We start from the raw sequence: 20,672 nt of genomic DNA, 5'->3' as shown, positions 1-20,672 counted from the left end.
CTGAATGAATGGACTACAGATCCCAGCAGCCTTAGCGGCTCTTTGCTTGTAGTCCTCAATGAACTTCCACAGCTCTTTGAGCGTTGTGGAAGTTCATTGATCCTTCCAGCCAGAAGTATTGGCTTGCTCATACGGGATGTACGAGCAAGGAGATACATTGGCCATCTTCAGGAGAACTGCATGGCACCAGCGATCTGCTAATCGCTGGTGCAATGCTTTTGAGGTACCGAACACACTTTACTTGCCAAAAAAATGTGCATTTTATTAATTTTTGTGTAAAGTGAACTTATCCTTTTAACAGTGATAACTCCTGTTAAATGTTGCACCAAAGTCCAGTTACAGGGGCCTCTGATGATCATAATGCAGCGTTCATCGTGGTGTCAGAGACTTGAAGACATGATCAGTGGTGATTAGGAGACCTTCCAGCCATTGTCCAACCAGCCATGAACGTAACTTCTAATATGCAGAAACCATGGTGTGACACTGAAACTCAGTTAGCCTATCCTCTCTGCTCTTTAGTCCCTAACTGTTTCTAATCTGACATAAATAATATGAAATGAACTCTTGCTCTGCCACTCTCCTTACCTAGGGTGATTTTACAAAAACTCTAACCCTATAAACTTGTGTTCCCACATCTAAGTATCAAATCAAATGGTGAAAGGGTGTAGTACTGCTACTATTTGACAAAAACTTAAATCAAGTGTAAACTAACACACTATCACAATTCAATCTAATCTGTCATGCAACTGGACCACTACCTCTAACAGAAGTGGCTGTCAGGTGCCACTTTTTTTACTTTTTATTTTATTTGGTAGAACTGGATGGACTTTTTTGTCTTTTTTTCAGCCAGACCAACTACGTAACTATGCATAACCTGGCCCTAAGTTATGCTAGTTAATAAACCATGAGCTAAAACTAGCTATAGAATCCCAGACCAGAAGGAACAGGGTTAACTAAAATAGGAGCTGCGTATAAACTCTATTGCAATAAAACAGGTTCGCCTACTAAGAAAGGTTACCACTACACACATACATTAGCACAGACCTAGTTGTCTAGCACTGTGCATTTGAGATAATAACACTAGGACAGAGATATGTCTGTCACTTAGATTTAGATACACACTCAAGGAGCTATGGGCAGCTGCATTTAAACTATTAGAACATAGGAGTACTTTCCGAATAGTCTTTGCTTCTGGTCTGGGTGAAAATGCAATAGCAGCCCGTGTGTGTGTGTGTGTGGACACGTGGCTCAGTTGTCTCTTGCTCCCTTTCTCCAATTCTCCCTTCTGGGTTTTCTGACCCAGATCCCCAGAGACAGGAAATTATATATACACATAAATAATCTGTGAACATTCAGCAGCATAGCTGCTTACAGACAGTAGAGGGAAGCAGATCTCTACACATGGTTGGATGATGAAAGTTGGCCGAGATTAACCTCATTTTTCAAACTTTGGGGCAAATTCCCTTGCTAAGTGAACATCATATTTGCCTTTATTACATCAACGCCATAATATATTGTAAATCACTGAGCAAACTGTTGGTGCTATTTAAATCCTGTATAATAATAATAATGTTGGAAAACTGCTACCCTTTGATGTGTGGTGTGATTTGATGTACAAAAACTATAGCAGAGATAATTGGAGAGAAGGTGGAGCAGGTGCCCAGAGAAGCATTGCCCTTCAAAGCTGACTGAGGTTTTTAGGCAACAGTTTCACTTCTGCTCCAGTTTTTGTAAATCTGCCCATGTGATTCCAAAGCCTGCAGTGTATGTCATAACCTGGAGCTGTCTGCTCTACAACCCTAGCGACTTTTATTAGGGAGTTGACAACTCCACTGATTTTTTTTTTTCCTTTTTATTAAGATATTTTCATTGTGCATTTTGGTTGGTTGTAGGAAAAAAATCACATAAAACTATGGGGATAGTTCCAGAATTCTGTAGAAAATAGTATAAAATACAGCTGCCAGTGCTGGCAGCATAGTAAGCAATAATAGTAGTGAATATGACTGTAGGCTATAGAGGGCAGGAATGTGTGCTGAGCAGTGAGAAGCTCTTCAGAATGTGCCCTAAACATGCTTACTTTGTCAGCTATCTGTAGAAGCTTGTGCTAGCTTAGGGTGATCATCCAGGTCTGATCAATACTATTCCTGAGAGAGCTCTCTAAAATAAAGCTATTATTCGTTAAAAAAAAATCCTAAAAGGAGGACCCTGCAATAGAAGAGCTCTTATACTTGCCTCTCCAGCGGTGAGTGTCTAATACTTTTGCTTTGTTCTAGCACCACAGCCTCCACTAGCATTCGACAGTTGTGCCCCCATTGAAATATAAATACAAAAGAGCGCTTTTCAATCTTGTATACAAGCAGCTAGCATAAGGAAACCTCTAGAACCCTTAAAGCTATAACCATATAAAAATGCAGCGCTTGAGTAAACAGCATCCCAATGAAGTCCACCTTATGAGGCTCAAAAAGGCCACCAGGACAAAAGGCTAGTATAGTGTAGTATATTTATTTTTCAATTATATAAACACATATGAGGTAGCTCAGATAGAATCTCCAGTATACTGACTGTAAGTGGTGCAGTCCAATACTGATAGCCTATGTATTGCAGTATCAGCTAAGCAAGTATACATGCATGTACAATCCAATAAGCAAGATGGCCGCCGGTCAAGATAAACTGGCTACAGCAGCATGGGGTGACGTCGGTGTGGCAGGCTGGTACTGACTTGTTTCGTGCTATGGCATGTTGTCCAAGGGTCTTATGTGATGGAAGCTGATTGGGATTGATTGGCATCTCCCTATTTGAATCATTGATGCACCTGCATTTTAATGAATGGACTTATGTTGTTTATATTTGTGATATATTGTGTTTATTATTGTCACGTAAAAAATTTTCTTCTCTTCATTAAGACACCACTATTGTCACATAATAGCGCATCAATTTGCGTTTTTGTCACGTTTACACTTTTATTTACTCAAGCACTGCATTTTTATATAGTTATGTGCCCCCATTGCACTTGCTCTGCTGTGCACATTGTTAGTGAATAGGACAGCAGAGGTAGGGGATGGAGGCTCAACAACTAAACTGTTAATTCACGGACCCTGTTCCAATGCATTTGTTGAGCCAGAAGTGTGGCTGCCTGCTTTACAGCTTACAAAAAAACCTCAGTGGAGCTTAGCTTCTAAAGTTGTAAGACCAATTTAGGCTCCATTCACACTTGTGATTAAGCCTATAGTGCAAATTCCAGCGTCCAGAATGACAGATGTTTGTGAATAGCTGTCAGTGGTTGTTTGAATGTGATCAGACATCCACTGATTACCTGCAGCTAGGGACAGGTGTTCATCCTTGGATGCAGTCCAAACGCCTGTCTATCTGGTCACAGGAAGCCTCCGATTCTTGATGCCAGAATTCACACTATAGACCTGATGGCAAGTGTGAATAGGGCTTTAGAGTGTTAATGTGACTATTTAAAGGAGAACTCTACTTAGAGTTGGGCTTTTGAATTTTTTTTTTCTTTTTGGGTTTAACCTTTTTACTGTATTGATCAAACTTTCCACTTTAAAAGACCTTTGCATGATATATCTACTGAAAGGGCAGCAGCAGGACAGTGTTCAGTCTGTGCTGTGATTTTTGGGATATGGCCATCCAAAATCTGTGCCTGGAGTGCAGCAGTACTGTACTTTGCACTGTTTGCTTTTTGCTTCTGAGCTCTGCTTTTCTATGAATGGAATGTCTCCACAGATAGCGGGCCCATAGACCTCCTTTTGCAGAGGCTAATTCTATTCGGTACCAGAAGTAGAAAGCTTGTGGCACTGGAAAGCTCGAAGCACTGAGCAAACTGTACAGCTGAGCACCCAATATAAAATAATTTTGCAAGTGCTGTATTTGGGATTGGGCACCCTGTCCTTTTCCATTGAGGTTTCCTGAAGCTCTCCTTTTTGTCATCTTGGAAGTTTTTTACAACGCTGGCTACATGTTTGTTTCAAGCCAATGACGTATTAGGTAGTGAAGTAGGAATGAAGAGGACTGCCCATGAGATTCTAACTGTAAAGGGAAACATATTTGTAAAATAGCTGCTCTAATTCTAACCCCTGGCTTAAATATTTTCTGAGTCAGTGACCCAGGACAAGCATTTAATCTGGTGGAACTGGCCAGCTGGTCATAATAAATAATCACAGCATACTTGGACATTAAGACACACTCACCCTTGGGTCTGCCCTACTTCAGCAATGTGAAGTCCAAGCTCTCTGCATCCACTCCATCCCTGCTAGTGTCATGTTCTTTTCTTCTTCTTGTGGTGGGTCCTGACTTCTTGCTTCACCTATTGGGCTGGCGCTGATGATGTAGCTGCCACACAGGAACTACATTTTCTTGGCACCTGGCTCTGTTCCTCGCATCTGTAAGATGCCAGGACTATATACTGTACTGTGCATGCATTTGCTATCAGTTAAAGTGTTACTAAACCCACAACAGTAAAATCAGTCTGTATATGCAGTAAATCATGCTTGTTATACTCACTGTGGAACCCAAGGGGCTAATCCTCTGCATTGTGTAAAAAAGCATGTTTGATCCTGTCTTCTCTGATCCTCCCTTTCTTCTACTGTCCCCAATCCATCTCCTGATATAACAGCCTTGGAGGCAAGCTACATATGCTCAGTTTGGTGTGTATTGCTAGAGTTTTTTTTTTATCTTGGGAGAGTGCATGTGATCAGCACAGGATCAGTTAGCACTGTCCAGACAGAGGGTCAGGGGTCCTGCAGCCTCATAAGACAATCAGGAGAATGAAAAACTTTAACCAGTGCTCTGCTGGGCACTGATAGAAGTCACAAGACTGCTATATAATGCCGATGATTGATAAAAGATATTTAACAGTTTATATTTACTAAAATAATTGCATTTCCAATATGTTTGTACTGTGGGAGACCAGATATAGTAAATGTAGGGGGTCCTTGGTTTATTGATACTGTAAGTTGAAGAGGTTTTTTTTTGCCAGAAAAGGCTGATAAACTGTGTTTTAAGAAAAGACCCTGCCTGCTGGCAAATTTTAAATTTTAAGGGGTTCTTCCACTTTATTGCATGACACAACTGATCTGCAAGCTTGTTTCAGGTCAGTGGCTCTAAATGCTTTGAAAGGCAAAGAATGAATTTGACAGGATGTTTTTAGAACACTAGCAAACACAAACCCCCCCCCCCACCCTTTTTTTCTTTTTTAATATTTGTATTGCACAGCATAGTATAGAGGAGGAAAAGTAAGACTTTCATTGCAGCACAAGCCGTAGGGTTGGGGGGTGGGTCAGAGTCAGGACTACAGCTGGAGCCCCTGGGACATACATGATGATGGGATAGATGAGAACATGTTTTTTTAATACTTGGAAGTGCATATGTGTCAGAAGATACACATGAGGAACTTTTAGTTTTCCTGACTTGTTATGCTTTCTTAATCTTAGAAAAAGCTTGTTATTGAGCCTGGTGCTTCTCCTTTAAATTGCATGTGTATCATATGTCAGTAGAGCTCAAATCGTCAGCAAGAGCGTTATTCCCTATGCTTCATTTTAATCTAATTAGATAATAAGACATATGGTCATAATTTACATTAGCATGTACAGCGAGCAACCATGTTTGCCAAAAGGCAGATCACTTCAGCCAAGAATATTGAAGGAAAATTCCAGCAAAGTGGAAAGGAAACAAACAGAAATTGCCTTACAGTATTTTCATAACCTCATACTTGGATTTCAGGTGGAGAATAAAACTCTGCATTTGCAGTACATGGAACAGCATTGATCACCTTGCCACAGTAGAGTCATCTATTCTGTTGACTTGAACAGTAACTGTTCTCTAAATTTAAAAAAATGCAAAAATGTAATATACTAGAAAGTTTGTACCCTGGTATATTTATTTTTTTACAAAATTTGTGCTTACTGGTACGTTTACCTTATAAATGTGATGGCACTCAATGCCTGTTTAGCTCCAACTCCCCAATCTACCCCTTTTTGTTGTCCTAGAACACAGTCTTGCTTCTAGATTGCCATAAAACAATTTAACCATTGTGTTAAAGCAGTATCAAGGCCTCATGCACACAGGGCATTTTTGCAGCCACTTTTAGGGGGGGTTTATTTTTACTGCTTCCAAACGGCCCTATTTTATTATATGTGTCCATGCACACATAGATTTTAAGTAGCAGTAGCGTTTGCCAGCAGGAATAAAAAAACAGGGCCAGTGCGTTCAGGAGCAGCAACATTTTGGCAGAAAAAAAATGCTTGACACTCCTAAATGCATCTAAACGCATTTAGCGCTTGAGCATTAATTCTTTTCAGTCACCAGAATAAATTATCATTCTGGCCAATGAAATGAATTCACGCCCAAGTGCTTGATGCTTGTAAATGCGCCTAAACGCTTGTAAAAGCATTAGATACTTTTACAAGCGTCAGGCGTTTTTTTTTTCCTGCAAAAACGCTGCTGACAGAGGACAGCTTCTAGGAGAGATTTTTTTAATGTCCTGTGTGCATGAGGCCTAAACCCAAAAGCAAACATTTTAATATATATGTAGTGGCTGTATTAGTGTTTCTTTTAAGGCTTTTTTTTTCGCCTTTTAAACTGGCCAGTGAGGTGTGTGGTGTGTTTTTTTTTTTTTTTTTTTTTTTTTTTGTTTGTTTGTTTGTTTTTCTCTTTCAACAGAACAAGCTGTCCTGCAGATATAGCATTTGTGAGGTTGAGACACTTCCTTTACCATTGACAGGGATGTACTTGCGTTGATCAGCTTTCATTTATTTATATAAAACCTCCATAAAGGAACAAAACTATTGCTGTAACTAATAAAGTGTTACATGGAGTTTTGACTTCAATTTATTAGTGTATCTAAATCTGCTAGTACATCTAACACTCCCCTTCCCCCAGGCTGATGGTGCTGCTGACCAAACATGTCTGTTGCCCCTTCATCCATAGTGTAGACACCCCAATACAGGAGGTGTCACTGGCCAGGTCACCAGGTGAAAACAGAAGGGAAAAATGCCAAAAAAAGAAAACTGATGCAGCCACCACATCGATTGATTGGTAAGCTGCAATATATTACATCTTTGGTTTTGAACTAAAGATTTAAAATGTAACTCTAGACAACAAAAGTAACATTTTTCCTTACAAAAGATCAGACATTTATGAAAAAAAATATTTAAAATTCCTCGCTTCCCCAGTTTTTACTGGTTAATCCTTCCAAATGCTGCTACAAATTTGATTTCCGTGCTGCTGCTGAATTTGCAGCAGTGCTGTCAGATTCTCCACTCTGCATTTTCTTATTGCAGTGAGCAGTGATGTCCTCATGTCGGCTCCTCCGCCTTTTAGAAGAGAAATGAGAGCTGTCATTGCTGACTTAGGTGTCAGCGTGTGGCTTCAAGTACTTTGAGTCACTGATCTGGAGCAAGTCTGGAGTGAAGTCAGATCTCATGATCTGCAAACTTGTTACCATGTATATATGGAGGTCGGTCTGGGTATTTAACTTTGATCTGGTGGGCAAATAGAGCAGTGGGAGGACAAAGGGGATGGTAGCATATGCAGCAGGGGGTCAAGTAAGTAAATACCTTGGTTTGCTTTGGTTTAGAAAATACTGGTGCTTTTTTATTGCCTTTTCTCTAAAGGTGAGTAGACTGAGTCCATTTACACTTTCCATGTGTCTGTGATGTGTGTGAGAGGAATGGGATTAAGTAAATTTATCTAGGTTTTAGGTCCCATGTACATGATCCTATACCGTTTTTTGCAGACAGCAAAAAAAAGCTTAAAAAGTAGTCAATTAACCCATACTGCATTTCAACACATGGGCATACATGTGCTTATGGTAATTAGGTATATTGTGGTTTGAGAGGAGTACTAGATTCTGCGCATGCACTGCTGGCACCCATACATTTTTAATATTTACTTCATGCCCTGAATGTCTCATTCACGTGGTGGCAGTGCAGGCACAGAATGATTGTGTGCTTTAGTTCTTTTGAATGACCTAAGGCTGAGGTCACACGTGAATGAATCATTTAGGGGAAAATGTATAAACATTTTTGCTCAACAGTTTGCATACATGGGAGAAATTGTGAAATTTTGGCATTTATATTGAACATATGTCTGATCATGCCAAAAAACATCTTTCATCTAAGGATTGGCACAGTAAAGGCGTCTTTCTGGCAGCTTGACCATGCAGTTAATTTTTGTTCAAGTATCCTTTTATTGTGCTCCTTGAGATTACACAGTCATTTTTTTCAAGAGCAGCCTGTATTTCTCCTGAGGTTAGCTGTGGGGTTTTCTTTGTATCCCGAACAATTCTTCTGGCAGTTGTGGCTGCAATCTTTCTTGGTCTACCTGACCTTGGCTTGGTAATGAGGTCCCCAAAGTTTCCACTTCTTAATAAGTGATTGAACAGTACTGACTGGCATATTCAAGGCTTTATATATCCTTTTCCATCTTTATAAAGTTGCATTACCTGGTTACACAGGTCTTTTGGCAGTTCTTTTCTGCTCCCCATGGCTTAATATCTAGCTTGCTCAGTGCATCCACGTGGGAACTAACAAACTCATTGACTATTTACACAAAGACACTAATTGTAATTTAAAAAGCCACAGATGTGGGAAATTAACCTTGTAATTGCCTGTTTAACCTGTGTGTGTCAGGCCAAACATTCCAGGGTATGTAAACTTTTTGATCAGGGCCATTTGGGTTATTTTCTGTTATTAGGAGCCAAACCACTATGTGTTCGTAAATGGCTTCATATGATCACTATCCTTAAATAAAAGACAGTTTTTTTTTTTTGGTATGATCAGTTATATTTTCAGTAAAAATGCCAAAATTTCACAATTTCTGAGAGGATATGCAAACTTATGGGCACAACTGTACTTTGTAGTCAGTGACAGTGATGCATACACAAAATTACCTTGGCCTTCAGTCATTTAGAATAACTGAAGGCTTAGGTCAATATGTGCTGCTGTGCATGTTGTCCAATTACGTTTACACTCAGGTTTACCTGCATACAATGCCCAATATAGACAAGAATGGACAGTGGAATGTTCTTGTTTAGAAGAACAGAAAAGGCCTTTGTGAATAGGTCCATCTGTATAAATTGTGAATGTAAATGCACCAGTGTGCGTAAGTCCTTATTTTTGGGACAAAGAGTTTGCATTTCTGGTTTATGTAGTGGACAAGGATGGGAGCCAAAAGTAAATAACTATCAGCAATTTGAATACTAAAGTCCTCTTTATCATGGAGCAGGAAACAGGCACATTTGTCCTTTTAATAATATGTTTTCCTGCACGTAATAAAAGTGGTTTCCTTTCCCATGAGAACACACGGATACCTTGACCAGAGCAAGTCATGCTGCTTCAGGAGCATTCCGGGACATGAGCACTGACGGCATACATGCAGATGGCTGTACATCTGGCCATGGTTTACTGGCCAGTCTGCGTCCACAGGACTTTGACTGACTGCAGCTTGAACTTCATCCTTGTATAGGAGGACATTTTTGGCTTCTTGTAACAATTTGTTGAATCATGAGTGAAAGTGATTAGTGTTTCGAAGATAACTGTCCACTGATATTTATAACTGCAATCACACAACAAGTTGTTACCTATCATGGGCTCATACAAAAATCCTTGTCTCCACATGCAGTCATTGTGGCACATGTGGTCAATGTATTCTAAAAGTGATATTTCTCTTCATGGTAGATGCTAGAGTCAAACTGCCTTCGAATTCTACTTCTGTTTCTCAGAGATTCCATTGATAAGATTTCTGTACTGGGGTGTGCACACCTACCGTAGCCATTACGGGTCCATCTCTGTTGGATTTTACATTTATTTTTCATTTTGAGAATGCTACAGAAGAGGCTAGAACATGTTAATGTGGCTGGGAACACCAAAACTCCAGCTTTCACTTATGAGTAAAATATAACTCTTGGGTAGACTGGCCCTTTAGAGTCAACCTCCAGCTGGAACCTTTATTTTCATTTTGGAGAAAGAAAGGAAGGGTTAGAACTTCTGGCAATGTTTTTTATTGTTGTCCTTGATTATCCTGTCTGGTGACCACCAGTTCTTGTGTAAGCAGGGACAGGAAGTGAGATTTATCTCACCTGCTGTCCTTGCTTACACAAGAAATGGTGGGATACCATGAAACACGGCAAATCAATTGGCAACTTCAGTCACAGAGGCACCAGCTAAGTGGGCACCAACAATTTGCCCACTTTGAAGCTCGGTAAGCTCTGACATGACTCCGTATTACTAGCAGCGCACGCAGTGAATGACGATAGTGAGGCTCCCCAAGGTGTGTGAGGCTGCAGTGGAAGCAAAAGAAGATTACATCACTTCCGCTTTCACAAAATGTCACCACTTTCACACCTGCAAATCATGTAGTGTGTCCATTTTTTTTTTTTTTTGTCCAACCCCTGCACATACATGATCTTTACCTTAGGCCTCAAAATAGGGAAAACAGTGAAGGATGGTGGCACAGTCACTACAACAGAGGGAACTTTGGCTGAGGGTGGTGCAACAGAAATTGTGTTTTCCAAGACCTTTTTTCCCCTCTCAGGAGGATTGGCAGTTCATAAATTTTCCTGGTGTGAGATGGGACACTTTATAAATTCTTGCCTCAATCACTAAATTGCATCCTGCGAAGATGTTTTCAGGTGGAGGTTCACCTTGATGGGCTCGCTTTTGAACTAAGTGTAAAGGCTCTCTTTCCCCTTACTGTATTTTATTGTATATGGTATTTTCGTGTTATGTATCTTTATCATCGTTTAATATAAGGTAATGATTTGCACTTTGTTTCATGTTTTCCATTATGGATTATGTGAGTTTATCTAAGACCACATTGATGATGCATCCTAAAAAAAAGAACAAAGTTGTCATTTCATATTTAATGTATTTGAATGAGTAGATCTTTGATCATTCTTTCTGAACCGCTACTTCTCTTTGTCTCTCTAGCTGCTTTTATTGGGGATATTGCCCTGGATGAGGAGGATTTAGCTCTCTTTAAGATTGATCGTGTTGTGGACTTAAGGAACAGGACAATCTCTACAGGTGACTTTTTGTGAATTTAATCTGTAAAATGTCATAATTTTTATATGTTAAGAAAACTGGTCTATATTTGTAAATCTGGAAATAAAAAATCTGCAACCATAATGTTTATGGCAATTATCAGTAAGCTTTTGAACAGGTAGGATAACTGAATCAACCTTGCCTTTTATTTATTTTTAGTATTCATTTTATTGCTTGTATTATTTAGATGTTTCTTCAGCCTCTCACCAAATGTATGTATAGACAAAACCTTTTTTCATTGTCCAGTTTATATTGCCATTTGTGTTCCTGTTATAGAGATACATCCTCTGGTTGCCCTGGTGACCCTCGTCATCAAGGCAGAAAGTGATGGGAAATCCAAAATGTTACAACAGCTGTCACCAGAGTAGGGGAAAAAAGATGAAAACCATCCAGTAAGGATGCTTGTTCCAGTGAAAATTGTCCAAGATAGGGATTTCCCTCATTTGTAGATATTTCCTGTCACTTTCAGTTGAGACTCCATGGCAGAATGTGAGGGAAAATCTCAGTGCAACAGAGAACAAAAAATAAACTGAGCGGATTTTAACCCTTCCCTAGTTTACAATAACTAGGGAACACTTCCCTAGTACATATACTCTCGTGGACATCGCTGGATCAAGATGGGGTTTGGGTAAGTATAAGGTGGGGCTGGGGGGGGGGGGGGGTAGCTGTACACAGAAGGTTTTTTTCTTTAATGCATTAATGTTAAAAACTGTGAGCCTTTTAGAATCACTTTTAGGCTGCATCTTCCTAGGCCTGACAGGGTCTGTGCCTCATTCCTCATTCCCAAACATTATTTTCAATCATACTGCATTTGTATAGTTTAGTCCTTAGTTTAGTTTTAGTTAGTCCTTCCTCCACGGAGTGTACAGAAGGAATATGGTGAAGCTCCAACGGTGCAAGAGGTGGAGCTCAGGACAAAGATCTGGAAACACATAGGAATAGCTGCCTTCAGCCATAGTCATTCTGGCTATTTTGAGCAGCTATAGATCTTCTCTCCCTCATGTTTTTCTTGCTAGGAAACAAATGCATCACAGTCAAATATAGGTCTGTAGTTCATAAAATTCAAGTGATCGGTTGCTCACTTCACAAGCAGTGATATGTAGCTGCCTAGATAAAGCATTGTAGTCAGCTACAACAGTAACTCTCTAGCCAGGAACAAATCCAGAGAAAACAGTATTGTAGTCATTACAAGTCTCTGCTACAAAGTTGCTACTGAGACAGGGGCGGACTGACAACTCATGGGGCCCCCGGGCAAGAAGGGATCATGGGGCCCCTGTGTCCTTGCCCAAACTCAAAAAAGCCTAGCAAAAAGGTACCAGGGGCATCTCATGGGGCCCCCTACTGACCCCAGGCCCTCGGGCAGTGCCCGAGTTTCCAAATGGTCAGTCTGCCCCTGTACTGAGATATAGCCCTAATCACATTCATCTCCATGGCAGATGCAGTTTGCCAAAGAAGAGGGATTTGTATTGGAGCATACTAACCCAATGCTGAAGCGTTTAACTTGTTGCAGCAACAAATCGCCAATGACTCTAGAGCAGGGGTGGACTGACAACTCATGGAGCCCCCGGGCAATAGGGGTTCATGGGGCCCCTGTGTTGTTGCCCACACCCAAAAAAGCCTATGAAAAAGGTACCAGGGACATCTCATGGGGCCCGCTACTGACCCCGGGCCCTCGGGCAGTGCCCGAGTGCTCGAATGGTAAGTCCGCCACTGCTCTAGAGATTAAATTGCTAGCCATCAATCACTGTTAATCACACCAAGACATGACAAGGATTTGCTTTTAGCCCTGATTTATATATCTATATTTTTTTTTTAATCGGATAGTTTTTATTGAAAAACATTAACAAGACAGAGACAATGCAACATAAAAACGTAAATCAGAAACCTCGATATCAGAGGATACTAGAAAAGAGAGCAAATAAAGAGAGTAAACAGATGGCTTCCAGTTTCACATAAAAAAAAACAATCTTGTAGGAGTAACACAATGTGTAAGTCTGCAGTTTCCTTTAGAAACCTAGCATGTGTAAGCAGATATGCCAGCAAAGGACTATGCAGCGGCACATAGAGAGCAAAAATCACAAATGTTATATATTCATTCCTAAAGTTTCTCAGGAGTCAGCGGAGGTGAGGGAGGAGTCGTCAGAAGATATCCAGGGGTCCCAAATTTTATAGAATTTTTTTCGGGAAACCGTTTATGCTTGTATGTTAATTCTTCCCTCTTTGTGAAATTCACCGCTTACCTCTATTGCGTTAGCGTGGGAGGATTATAGCACCCTTCGGGTCTAGAGGGACCTGTGTAGAGCAAATGTTGTTAAATATGCCAAAAATTGCAGTCCAATAACGATGTAGTTTGGGACACAGCATATGTATCAGAGACGCATTATGTACTGTACAGCACAGGCAGTAGGGTGAAGAATGTCTACCCCAAGTGTGCAAGCGCTGTGGGGTATAATTAACCCTATGTAAAATAAATACTTGTCAACCTTTTGAGAGGGCGATAATGGTACCCTAGGGATGAGTTCAAGTGCTTGCTGCCGTTGACCCAAATCCTCCTCCCATCTGTCTCCACACTTCAAATGTATCTGTTCCCTAAATGTGGCATGCAGGGCACAGTATAAATCCGCTATCAACCCCCTTTTATTGCTGGATGAGGATACCGCGATTCCCAGTACATTGGAGGCATTATATTTCAACTCCATCGAGAGAGCCTGACAATGTAAAGCATGACGGAACTAAAGATATTGAAAAAACAGCTTATATGTAAATCGTATCTCTCCACTAAGTTTTCAAAAGAGAACAGAACATCATTACTATAGAGTTGATGTAGATGAATAATACCCGCTTGCCGCCAGGTATCAAAACCTGTAAGCTTGGCCAATTCAGGGAGGTTGGGGTTATTCCAAATGGGCATATATTGCGTATATCCTATATGAGATGTTAGATCCCCAACAGATTCCCACAGATGATGAAACATATAAAATGTCGGAAACGTATGGTGTACCTGAAATTGACCCAATACCAACAGGTCCACAAAGGAGCTTCTGGAAGTCTTGACAATAAAATGCATTGAACGGGGTCTAGAATGTTAACTGAATGCCACCCATACATGTGTTGGAGTTGGGAGGCTATATAGTACAATTTGGCGTTGGGGACCGCCAGATCCCCACTATCCTTGGGGAGTTGAAGGGTAGTAAGTTTTATTCTAGGGTGTCCTAGTTTCCAAATAAGTTCCTGGAACAAGGTATCTATATTTCTAAAGGTTTTTTTTTTGAGGGATCCAAACTGGGCAATTATTTAGTAGGTATAACAATTGTGGCAACCATATCATTTTTACTAGATTGGCCTTGCCAGTAACTGGCAAAGGCAGTTTAAACAAAGTTCTGCCAGTTTATTTCATCCTAGATAAGAGGGTCAATATTTAAAGACAAGTAATCTGAAGCTCTAGGTGTAATGTGAATGCCTAGATATTTAAAGGAAGAGAACTGAAATCAGGTTGGCCTCAGAGGGTAAATCACCAGGCAGTGGGTCAAGCTGCATAAGAACAGATTTTGTCCCAGTTAATGGTAAACCCAGAAAATGAACCATATACTGAGATAAGAGACATGGATGCCATCAAACAGGAGGAGGTATCCCCTAAAAAGAGAAGGATATTGTCTACATATAGAGCTACCTTATCCTCTCCCAACCTTCTATGGAAGCCCACTATGTCAGCAGATTGTCGGATTGAAGCCGCAAGGGGCTCCAAGGCCAGGGCAAAAAGACAGGGTGAAAGAGGACACCCCTGCCTCGTGCCCTGGTGAAGCGGAAACAAAATCTGAAATATGTCCATTGACCTGAACCCTTGCAGAGGGGAAGGAATAAAGGAGCTTAATCCATCTGATGAAACGTAGCCCCAAACCAAATTTCTGCAAAACATGCCATAGGAAATTCCATTCAATGCTATCAAATACTTAAGCCGCATTGAGTGGCAATATAGCCCTATTGCCCATATTTTCTTTGGGAATCTGTAGGTTAAGAAAGCGTCTTCAAAGAATTATTGCAGTAGTCCTATTTGGTATAAAGCCTGATTGGTCTGGGTGGATAAGGGATTCCATATAGTTCAATAAACGATTTGACAACATTTCCACTAAGAGCTTAACATCTGAAGTTAATAGTGAGATTGGACAATATGATTCTGGATATAAAGGATTTTTACCTGACTTCAATATAATGGTGATCACTGCCTCATTCCTAGAGCTAGGAAGAACACCTTCCTGGAAAGCTCCGGTAAACACCTCCCAGACGTTCTGGTAACAATACCTCTTCGGGGAGGCCATCTGAACCCGGGGTTTTGTTATTAGGGACCCCTGCGACTGCCACTTGGAGTTCTTAGCCCTGATTTTAAAAACATTCAAGCAGGAAGTATTTTTATTGTAAAAGAGACATGCTATTATTGATGAAATAAGTGCTTCCTACCCTTTTCTGTGCAAGATGTTTCAGGGTTTATGCACACTATAGGCAGAAAAAAAGCAAGAACCTCTGGCAGTAAAAAGCAGAATAAAATATGCTCATAATCACTCGTATTGAAAAAGAATTGGAGAGTTTATGGGTTTTTATAAGTGTTTTTTTTTTTTTTTTCTTTCAAAACATTCCCTCTACTCCTTTTTCAGTGTATACTTGAAAACGCTGAATGCTGCTAAATGCCACGTTTATGCACGTTTTGCAAGCTTTTTGTTTTTCTTCTGCCCAAATGCTCATCTTAAGAACAGGATTCGGAAGGGTTTTTTTGCCTCTAAACGCCGTTCTGAAAAAATGGCTGTAAACTTCCTAATGTGCATGGACACATAGGCTAACATAGAGCTGCTTCTACAGGCTCAAGAAAATAAATGCAAAATGCCTGTATAAGCAACATTTTTATAGCCAATGTGCATGGACCCTTAGAATGTACAGCTCTGTGTACATTTTCTGCACAATTTGGTGCCGGGGTGAATGAACTCCCGTGTATGTGCGGGAGTATCATCCCAGGCTGGCCAATCAAGATGAATGAAATGCAAAACCTGAAGGAAGCCAGGGAGAAGATGACCTCACTATTCAGGGAGCTCACAGATATTGCCTTGCTGGAGGGGAGGTGAGCATTGAAGGTGCTGTGGTAAGCCAGTTCTTCTCTAAACAGTAGTGTAGCTCTAGAAGGAACCCCGTATCACAATGCAGGAATGTGTGTTGGACTCTGCATACTTGCTTGAATACCGAAAAACAAGTTTTAACCAATTAGCAGAATTTTTATTTATATGGTGTAGCTCACCCCTCGTTTAAAAACATATACCTTTTTTAAACTGCAATAGCTTCTACAACCAAAATCCACATGGATTTTATTTGGTGGTTGCCTTTTTATCTCTATTTTCATATATATTGTTATATTTCTATAAAGTTATTTATGTTTTGGTTGCATAATCTAAATGAGGTGTGTGCTACATCATAGACATACACATTTTCGTCTCTGGTTGTTGACACCTGGATGTCTTAGTAGCACTTTCACTTATTTTCGTTATTTATTTTATGTTGGTATTGCAAATTTCTTAGGTTTAAAATCCACTAACAGTTGGGCAGGACGAATAGAGGGGTAGCTGATTGGCTGAAACTCAAGCATTCGCAAAATTGTACTTGCTTACTGGGTATAGTCAGCTCCACATGAATGTGTACTGCCAGAGACAGGTGTAATGCTCTTCCATTCATTCTGAGGTAGGATGGTAAGCATGTGAATTCTGCTAGATCCCCTTGACATACAGGTGAAACTCGAAAAATTAGAATATCGTGCAAAAGTTCATTTATTTCAGTAATGCAACTTAAAAGGTGATTAATATATGAGATAGACTCATTACATGCAAAGCAAGATAGTTCAAGCCGTGATTTGTCATAATTGTGATGATTATGGCTTACAGCTCATGAAAACCCCAAATCCACAATCTCAGAAAATTAGAATATTGTGAAAAGGTGCAATATTCTAGGCTCAAAGTGTCCCACTCTAATCAGCTAATTAAGCCATAACACCTACAAAGCGTTCCTGAGCCTTTAAATGGTCTCTGTCTGGTTCAGTAGGAATCACAATCATGGGAAAGACTGCTGACCTTACAGTTGTGCAGAAAACCATCATTGACACCCTCCATAAGGAGGGAAAGCCTCAAAAGGTAATTGCAAAAGAAGTTGGATGTTCCCAAAGTGCTGTATCAAAACACATTAACAGAAAGTTATGTGGAAGGGAAGAGTGTGGAAGAAAAAAGGTGCACAAGCAGCAGGGATGACCGCAGCCTGGAGAGGATTGTCAGGAAAAGGCCATTCAAAAGTGTTGGGGACTTTCACAAGGAGTGGACTAAGGCTGGAGTCAGTGCATCAAGAGCCACCGCACACAGACGGATCCTGGACATGGGCTCCAAATGTCGTATTCCTCTTGTCAAGCCGCTCCTGAACAACAAACCACATCAGAAGTGTCTTACCTGGGCTAAAGAAAACCAGACCTGGTCTGTTGCTCAGTGGTCCAAAGTCCTCTTTTCTGATGAGAGCAACTTTTGCATCTCATTTGGAAACCAAGGACCCAGAGTATGGAGGAAGAATGGAGAGGCACACACTGCAAGATGCTTGAAGTCCAGTGTGAAGTTTCCACAGACTGTGTTGATTTGGGGAGCCATGTCATCTGCTGGTGTTGGTCCACTGTGCTTCATTAAGTCCAGGGTCAACGCAGCCGTCTAGCAGGAGATTTTGGAGTACTTCATGCTGCCTTCCGCAGACAAGCTTTATGGGGATGCTGACTTCATTTTCCAGCAGGACTTGGCACCTGCCCACACTGCCAAAAGCACCAAAACCTGGTTCAATGACCGTGGGATTACTGTGCTTGATTGGCCAGCAAACTCACCTGACCTGAACCCCATAGAGAATATATGGAACATTGCAAAGAGAAAGATGAGAGAAATGAGACCGAACAATGCAGAAGATCTGAAGGCCACTATTGAAGCATCCTGGTCTTCCATAACACCTCAGCAGTGCCAAAGGCTGACAGCTTCCATGCCACGCCACATTGAAGCAGTAATTGCTGCAAAAGGAGCCCAAACCAAGTACTGAGTACATATGCATGCGTATACATTTCAGAGGTCCGATATTGTTCTATGTACAATCCTTGTTTTATTGATTGCATGTAATATTCTAATTTTCTGAGATTGTGGATTTGGGGTTTTCATGAGCTGTAAGCCATAATCATCACAACTATGACAAATCACGGCTTGAACTATCTTGCTTTGCATGTAATGAGTCTATCTCATATATTCGTTTCACCTTTTAAGTTGCATTACTGAAATAAATGAACTTTTGCACGATATATCTAATTTTTCGAATTTCACCTGTATCTACCAATTGGCTAACAGGTAGTCAGGAGTGAGTTCCCTCAGGTGCATTGAATGCTGTGAATTGTAGAGCACAGGATAGTACTTTTTTATGTATGCAGTTGTCGGTAGTAAAGCACACCTGTCACTAACCTGCATGGTTTGCCCCTTGCATTACTAACCTAATAGCTAAGTCAGCAGCAGCACCAGCAAGGTTTCTTGTAGTGATCCTGACAGTTGTAAATCCTCCCTATTGGTCAGTGAGATTTTTCATCACACTAAAGGACCACCTGGTAGGCTCACTATGTGGAGGGGAAATGTGAGGTCAACTTAACAGGAAAAGGCAAGTTCAGCAGCCTGTACCTCTAAATTTGCAGATCATTCTGACATGCAGATTTCAGGCACTGCTCACGAATTTTCATCAAATGCTCAGTTTGAATTGATTGCTAGGTATGTGACTGGTTTACTTGAAATAATCTGAAATCTGTTTGGTCGTAACTGCGTTTACCATATGTTTTATGTGAGAGTGTTTTTTGTTTTTTTACAACTTTATTGAATGTGCCTTTCATTTCCTAACACCCCTTGAAAACCCGAGATGTAATCTTCTCTTTATGTCCTTATAATGTTTTCTTCCTTCCTGTGTTATCTTGCTCACCTATAACCTTTTTTGGGTTTTTTTTCTGCTGAACAAATAATATTTTATCAGAGTTCTTTATACCTCACCCCCACTTGCTCATCCTGTTGTTCTCATTGCTTTCCTGTTTTGATAAGGAGTCATGGAAATAATCTTAGTCATGCCACAGATTTACACATACACCTACACTACGGCGGGATTGTCAGTGAGTTCAGTGATTCTAGTAACTTAGCTCTTTGACATGAGAGCTTTTCCTGGGCCAGCTGGTCAGCTGTGGTTGTGCAGGGGGTGGATTTGTTTTGTTGGTGTGTTAGCCATATTTTCATGAACGGATGTCATGATGATGATGAGGTTGCCTGTGTTGTGCAAGCTTGGTACCCAATGGAAATAAATCGTAATTCTTTAGCCAAATATTGTTATAGTAATCGGGCCTGTGAAGTATAACATTATATCGAAGGATATTCACAGTATTATGTAGGTACAGCCCTAGTGCCTGCGGGAGCTGTGAACAACTGTGGGCCAGATTACATCACCATACAATACATCTGGGGACAACTAGTCATGCATACATCACTAGCAAGCTTAGATGCCATTTCAATACCAGCAGAATGATGATGGGAGTGTCCATATTTGTCTGTCTTTTCCAGATTGACTTTATAGCATATAGTACATTGTTTGATATTCCAGCCATGCAATGTGGTTCATTTACTAAAACTGGAGATTGCAAAATCTGGTGCAGCTGTGCATGGTAACCAATCAGCTTCTAACTTCAGCTTGTTCAATTAAGCTTGGACAATAAAGTCTGGAAGCTGATTGGTTTCTATGCAGAGCTGCACCAGATTTTGCACTCTCCAGTTTTAGCAAATAAACCCAGATATGTTTAAAATAGGGATCTCCTTTGTGAAAACCCCCACTTTTTTCTTTTCAGACTCTGTCTACATAAAACATGTACTGTTTTTGTATTTTTGGAATTAATATACCTAGTTGAACTGCCCGTAGGGTTTGCCAAGCTTTGCCATTGGTCACCTGGTTAGGAAATCATTTTAGCAGGGACACAAATAATAACAAAAGTACTTCTTTCTTTCTTGTTTTTTTTTTATAGAGTGGGCAAGGTTAAAGTGCATCTAAACTTGTCTCCCCTTACTCCTTCAGTGGCACCAGCATCTTCAGCTGGTCTTCTTCTGGGTTTGGGTTCTTCCGTTATCTTTATAACTGGAGTTGTGCTGCCCATAGCGCTCTCTGTGATTCCATTGGAAAGATTTCACCTTCGTACCTCTGTGGTCATCAGGTTGAGAAATCATTTCAGCCAGCACACAAACAGTAATAAAACTTTAACTTTGCTCCCTCCCCTCAAAAAAGGGAATAAAGCGAAGTTCACTTTTTTTTTTATTTTATAAAATCCAGCTCCCCTATGCATCAATATACCATTAATGTACCTCAGTTGCAAAAATATCCAAGCTCTTTTTGATCTGGAGAGCGAGGCCTTACCTTAGCCCTTGGTAAATTTTGTAGAAAGTTTTTTTTAAATTCTTGGATTGTAGACAGAGGACAGAGGAGACAGTAGGACCCTGGAAGCAGATTACCAGCTGATCTCATTGGCACACACATCCTGCACTGACCTCACTAGTACACCGCCCC

The 20,672-nt window shown here is 40.6% G+C and overlaps 1 protein-coding gene across 1 annotated transcript in view; it reads left to right on the top strand.

The window, feature by feature from the left end:
- The window catches only part of BMP1 (bone morphogenetic protein 1), a 162,307-nt gene that overhangs the window by 25,369 nt on the left and 116,266 nt on the right, over nucleotides 1-20,672 (top strand). Inside the window, exon 2 of the mRNA XM_089658704.1 lies at nucleotides 10,938-11,033. Within this exon, the coding sequence (XP_089514830.1) occupies nucleotides 10,938-11,033 (96 nt within the window). The remainder of the gene's footprint in view (nucleotides 1-10,937; nucleotides 11,034-20,672) is intronic.

This window comes from Staurois parvus, unplaced genomic scaffold (genome assembly GCF_062004578.1).
Source record: "Staurois parvus isolate SC_StPar_1 unplaced genomic scaffold, SC_StPar_1.0 ptg001090l, whole genome shotgun sequence".
NCBI lineage: Eukaryota > Metazoa > Chordata > Amphibia > Anura > Ranidae > Staurois > Staurois parvus.
This window is presented reverse-complemented; position numbering and strand designations above follow the sequence as displayed.